This window comes from Vigna angularis, chromosome 11 (genome assembly GCF_016808095.1).
Source record: "Vigna angularis cultivar LongXiaoDou No.4 chromosome 11, ASM1680809v1, whole genome shotgun sequence".
Lineage (NCBI taxonomy): Eukaryota > Viridiplantae > Streptophyta > Magnoliopsida > Fabales > Fabaceae > Vigna > Vigna angularis.
The window spans coordinates 24,409,068-24,415,443 of NC_068980.1; the positions used below are offsets into that span (position 1 = coordinate 24,409,068).

The 6,376-nt window shown below is 28.4% G+C and overlaps 1 protein-coding gene across 1 annotated transcript; it reads left to right on the forward strand.

Moving 5' to 3' along the window:
• Positions 1-2,655: 2,655 nt before the first annotated feature.
• On the forward strand, positions 2,656-6,376 carry LOC108334287 (11-oxo-beta-amyrin 30-oxidase). Its single transcript, XM_017570045.2, has 5 exons — positions 2,656-3,025; positions 3,899-4,116; positions 4,238-4,479; positions 4,723-5,110; positions 5,692-6,376. The coding sequence occupies exons 1-5, from the start codon at positions 2,731-2,733 to the stop codon at positions 6,115-6,117; spliced, it is 1,569 nt and encodes a 522-aa protein (XP_017425534.1). The 5' UTR covers positions 2,656-2,730; the 3' UTR covers positions 6,118-6,376.

Below are 6,376 nucleotides of genomic sequence, written 5' to 3' on the forward strand. Positions count from 1 at the left end.
TTTCTCCACTTTGCCCTTCCCTAAATCTGATTCAATCCAAATTTTTAATACAAAACTTTTTTTTAATTCCACGTGTGATTAGTGAAAACACTGTCCATGCCACGTAACGCACGACATACCTTTAATTGCTCCAATTTTACAAAAATGAGAATCCAATTAAGACGGCAAAAAAAAAGGGGACTTAAATGAGATTCCGGACCAAAATAAGAACCTACAGAGACATTAAGCCTAAATTTAACAAATCTTTGAATTAACAATTACAAACATGATAAAACTGAAGTAAAATGAAAAAAAAAATTATAATCACATCAGAAGTAAAAATTCTGAAGGTATTTTTTTTTTCAATTTTATATTTGGTAAAAAAAACTTATTTTTCATTATACATGTGGTTTTTTAGGTTTAATCTAAAAGGACTTCAATAATTTTATGCAATTACGTTTTAAAAAAATCTAGGTTCGTGTTTTTAATTAGTTAAAAAGGCAGTGATTTAGAAAAAGATATTGATCGTCGTTTAAAAAAAACCATTCACTTGAAATACAGGATAAATGTTTAAATAACTATTTTAAAAGACATGCTCTTTCTATATCGAAAACACATTGTAAAAATTTCACAAACTCTTCTATTCACCTTTCGATCTTTAATTTGAAATGCTCTAAAGTTTAGATATCGTTTTAGTCGAGAGGAAATGTGCATGCAAAAAATAACCTGACAAAAATATACATTAGATAATAATAAATATCGCAATAATGAGTAACTGTCTCATAGATAATGTTATTTATATTAACTTTATAAATAACATTATCTGATAAATAATATTTACCTTGATTAATTATTTAATTAATGCATGTTCAATTTTAATCTCTAGTGATTATCATTTGATTTTTGTTGATTTTGATTACCATGTTTTTATCGATACGATGTGGTGTTGTTTAAGATGATATTAATCACATACAACAAAATGTGAAATGTATTCAAGTATGTTGAAATGATATCGATTACGTATAATACACTAACCCAAACTCAATTTACAATCAATGAGTTTTATTATGCTGAAATGATCTGGTTTACATATAATATAAGATAAATTTAAAAACTACTAAAAGAATATATATATATATATATATATATATATATATATATATATATATATATATATAAAAGCTTAATTACTAGTTTGGTTGAAAAGTTTAAATTAGTTTCTCTTTAGCTTTTTGTTTTAATTGTGTTCCAAATTTTAAACTATTGACTTAATTGGATCTTTTCAAAAAAGTTACAAACATAGTTAATGACATGTCACATTTCAATTCATGTTTTTTTTTAATTCTTTTTAGTTTTTTTTAAATTGTTTACATTCATGTTAAGTTTAGTTATATGACACGTTACATTATTAATGTTATAGAGTAGAACAATGTTATGTATCAGTGTTAAGTGTCGTTATTTTATATTCAATTTATTCTTTATACATATATTTTTTATTCAATTTAGTCTTTATTAATCTTTTTCTGATCCAATTTAATAGCAATTTTTTTTAAATGGAACAATGTTGTTTCTTTTAAAATTGAGACTAAATTTATTAGTTATATAAATATTATACTATAATTTTTATTAAAATTTCAATTCATGTTTTTTTTTAATTCTTTTTAGTTTTTTTTAAATTGTTTACATTCATGTTAAGTTTAGTTATATGACACATTACATTATTAATGTTATAGGGTAGAACAATGTTATGTATCAGTGTTAAGTGTCGTTATTTTATATTCAATTTATTCTTTATACATATACTTTTTATTCAATTTAGTCTTTATGTATCTTTTTCTGATCCAATTTAATAGCAATTTTTTTTAAATGAAACAATGTTGTTTCTTTTAAAATTGAGACTAAATTTATTAGTTATATAAATATTATACTAAAATTTTTATTAAAATTTTTTATTTTGTATAAATACTTTGAATTAGTTTTAATCTTATAAAAAATATAGATTAATAATATATTAGTTTTAAATACTCACAATCTTTCTCTAAAAATATTTATACTTAATTAGTTTTAATTTTATAAAATAAAAAATAAATTTTATTGCTAAAAATCATTTTTTAATTAAAATATCAATATTTATATAAATAATAAATTTAATCTCAGTTTTAAAAAAATAGTATTATCTTATTTAAAAACTAAGTTAAATAAACAAACATATAAAAATACTAAATTAAACACACGTGATATTGTTTTATTATGTGGCACTACCTTGTCACGTTATAAAACCTAACACATGAATAAAAAAAATTGCAAAAATTAAAATTAAAAACTAAAGAAAACCACGAATCACATGTCCTTAACATCGTTTATCTAATCGAGTTAGGTTTTAAAAATTGAAACGCAGTTGAAAAAAAAAATTAAACAAGAATCAACTTGAAACAGGTAATTAAACCATATATATATATATATTCTTTTAGTAATTAAAAAATAAAATAATTAAAAATGTCAAGACTCATTTAATACCTGTGTTATTAGTAACTAAAAAAATCCAACACCCATACCAAAGTACTTGGTTAATTAACTTAAAAAACAGAAGATATACACAAATATTGATGGAAATGTTTGATAATAAAGAAAGAAAAGAGTGACGTGTTTGGCGTGTCTATAAAATATTTTCCCAGAAGCAATTAGAATATTTTGAAGTTATAAAAAACACTGAAGTGTACTACTGGAGAACACATTCAACAAACACAGAAGATGGTGTTAACTTTCAGATCTGCAACATGGTTCCTGATATTGGTGCCTGTAGTGGTGCTATGGTTGTGGAAACTAGTGAACTGGGTGTGGCTGAGGCCAAAGAGAATGGAGAAGGTTCTCAGAGCACAGGGCCTTCAGGGAAACCCCTACAGGCTCTTGATTGGAGACACAAGGGAAATGTTTACAGTGCTTGTTCAAGCTGCAAAATCTCAAAAATCCATCAGTTTTCTCTCCACTGACAACGATGTCGCACCGCATATCACAACCTTTAACCATCACATCGTACACAAATTTGGTACGTGCAACCTTCTTTTTCCCACTTCTTCATTGGTATTACTGCTTGTCTGAAACCTTTCTCTCGGTAGATCCAACATGTTCACTGTAAAGAAAACCTTGGATGTACTTTTGAAGCAAAAAGATTCGCATAGTATTCTTCAATAAAAGTGTTTTGAAGCCTTCTGAATGGTAAATCAGATCTGATAAAAATCTAAATCCTTAGATAAAAGAAAATTAGAACATTATACAAAGAAGAAAGACTGATTAATTGCATCTATCTTTTGCTTACAAAGTAATCAAAAGATGTGGTATTTTAACTAGTTGAAAACACAGGTTCTTGTTTTCCAAATATACTTTGAAATGTTCTTGTCGCATTCTGAAATATCTTGTCAGATCTTTCTTTCAGGCCATTTTTATTCACAAAGATCAAAAACTATTATCCAAAAGATATAAAACAAAATTTGTTCAAACTAACTTTAGTGAATATCCTGGTAAAGGAAATTGTAATTACACACCTCTTTTATTTCAAAAGAAAATCGTGGATTTCATATACCTTATTTGATAACTCCTCCTGATTCTAACTTTTTATCAAATTTCGACTAATAATGAATTATATTGGAAGGAGTGCGCATGAAAGTAGGTAACCATGGTTCTTTTAATCTATTTTTTTTAAATGATAAAAGTTATATCTTATATATAATTTTTGAAAAAGAAATACGAAACTAAAAAAGAGTAAAATAATATTTAATTTAATTATCTCTGTATAAGTTTAAAAATAAAATAGTATATGATTTTGTAATAAAGAAAAGGTAACTTGGTGTGACTATTCATGCTTATAACCATTGAGAAATTTTCTTATATATATGTTTTAAAAATTAAAATACATGTGCAGGGAAAAATTCATTTATATGGGAAGGTCCGACACCAAAAGTTATTATCATGGATCCTGAGAAAATCAAAGACGTCTTCATCAAGCTCCAAGATTTTGAGAAGCCTAAGTTGAGCCCCCTTTTCAAATTGTTGGGTAATGGACTTGCAAATTTAGAAGGAGAGAAATGGAAGATGCATCGAAAGATTATAAACCCTGCTTTCCATTTAGAAAAACTGAAGGTTATACATTTACTACATAGTCTTATGATGTTTGATAAATTTAATCGTATGTTTTGTTAGACAGAAACTTTTTGTTAGAATGTTGTACTGCATATAAAAGTTTTATACTGAAAATATGCAGGTTATGTTACCAACATTTATGCAATGTTGCGATGACATGATTTCCAAATGGGAAGCGATGCTGTCTTCACAGGAGAAATGTGAAATTGACGTATGGCCTTGTCTTCAAAAATTGACCCGTGATATTATTTCTAGAACAGCATTTGGAAGCAGTTATGAAGAAGGTAGAGAAATATTTGAACTTCTGAAAGAGCAAACAGGACTTGTTATGAGATCACGCAAAGTTTACATTCCAGGCTCGTGGTAAGACCTCTGCTTAGGTTTACATATAATCTAATATCCATATATTTAAATAGATTTTAAGTTTAATTCAACTCCACAAAATTAACTTGTAAGATGAGGTTATTATAAACTGGTTATAAATTGATCTTATCTCAAGTGGATAAGAGACTTTCAATAAAGTAAGTTAGTTCTAAAAATAATAGACAAATCTTACATTCACTTGGTATATTGATTTGAAAATGTAATTATGTAATCTATTTGTAGGTTGTTACCAACTGCTAGCAATAGGAGGATGAAAGCAATTGATGTCCATATGCGAAGATTACTTAAAAACATCATTAACAATCGAGAGAAAGCAATGAAGGGCGGTGATGTTACAAACAATGACTTATTGGGGATACTTTTGGAATCAAACCATGCGGAAATGCTAGAAAATAGAAACAGTAAAACCCTTCCAATGACTAGTCAAGATGTAATTGAGGAGTGCAATGCATTCTACATAGCAGGGCAAGAAACTTCAGCGGCTTTGCTGGTTTGGACAGTGTTGTTGTTGAGTAGGCACCCTGAGTGGCAAGCACGTGCCAGAGAGGAAGTGTTGAATGCTTTTGGTAACCAAAAGCCAGACTATAATGGGTTAAGTCACCTCAAAGTTGTAAGTATCACTTGCTTCTCTTTTGTTGGAGATTTCATATAAGATGAATTTACATATATAAATATAAATAGGAAGTAGACTTTTAAGTCTAATTCGACTCCATAAAATCAGATTGTGAGATGAGGTTTATACTCACTTATATATTATAAATTAGTCTTATTTTTAGTCAATGTGAGACTTCTAACACAGTTCTTCACATCGAGGTATATACATCTCGAGCGTGAGACTAGACATTAATGGATGATCCAATAGTAGTTCAATAGCGGATGGAACAATACGTCCAGACAAATCTCATTAGGATAGGCTCTAACCTGACTTTGATACCATGTTAAGAAGTAAACTTCAAACTGGTTTTGTGGGATTGAGTTAGGTTTAAAGCCCACATCTTAAGTATTAATGTTATCTGAATCCTATTTTAACAAGATTTGTTATTTGTTAAATATATAAGTAGGTGCCTATCTCATCTTAAAATAAATTTTTTATAGAGTTTATTTAGATTTAAAGTTTAATCCTTAATAAATACAACGTCTATTTGTGATTTTGATGTTGACTATTGATTAATATATCTTGGTCGGGCACAGGTGACCATGATTTTGTACGAGGTTTTGAGGTTATATCCACCTGTAATTTATTTCAGTCGAGGTATCAAGAATGATGTGAAACTTGGAGATCTTTGTCTACCTGGAGGAGCGCAAATTTCCATACCAATATTGATGGTTCACCAGGATCGTGAAATTTGGGGTGATGATGCTACTGAGTTCAAACCAGAAAGATTTGCTGAAGGAGTGGCAACGGCAACAAAAGGGCAAGTTTCATTTTTCCCATTTGGATGGGGTCCTAGAGTGTGCATTGGCCAAAATTTTGCTCTATTAGAAGCAAAATTGGTTTTGTCCTTACTTTTGCAACGTTTCTCGTTTGAGATTTCTCCAGCCTATGCACATGCTCCAGTCACTTTGTTCACTCTTCATCCAAAACATGGGGCTCATGTCATCTTACACAAGCTCTAGTGTCATCCTTTACTTCACGTAAAATAATCACCATTCAATTTTATGTAGTAATCTTGTAGTTAAACCTAAGCTTAAAATTACGTTCTCATACACTTAGCATCTTTAGACATAAATTGTAGTAGTGCTATGTTTTAAGATTAACCTTCTAGAAAAGGTTTTTCCTCATTAGATACAAGATATTACAACATGGAGTGAAGTGGAAGATTTTTACCCTAGGATGTTCTATTACAATATTGAAATGAATTGGATGGTTTTACAA

Coding starts and splice junctions, on each gene's coding strand:
- LOC108334287 (XM_017570045.2), top strand. CDS start 2,731: ATGGTGTTAACTTTCAGATCTGCAACATGGTTCCTGATATTGGTGCCT. Junction 4,117..4,237: donor TCCATTTAGAAAAACTGAAG/GTTATACATTTA, acceptor GAAAATATGCAG/GTTATGTTACCAACATTTAT. Junction 4,480..4,722: donor GTTTACATTCCAGGCTCGTG/GTAAGACCTCTG, acceptor ATCTATTTGTAG/GTTGTTACCAACTGCTAGCA.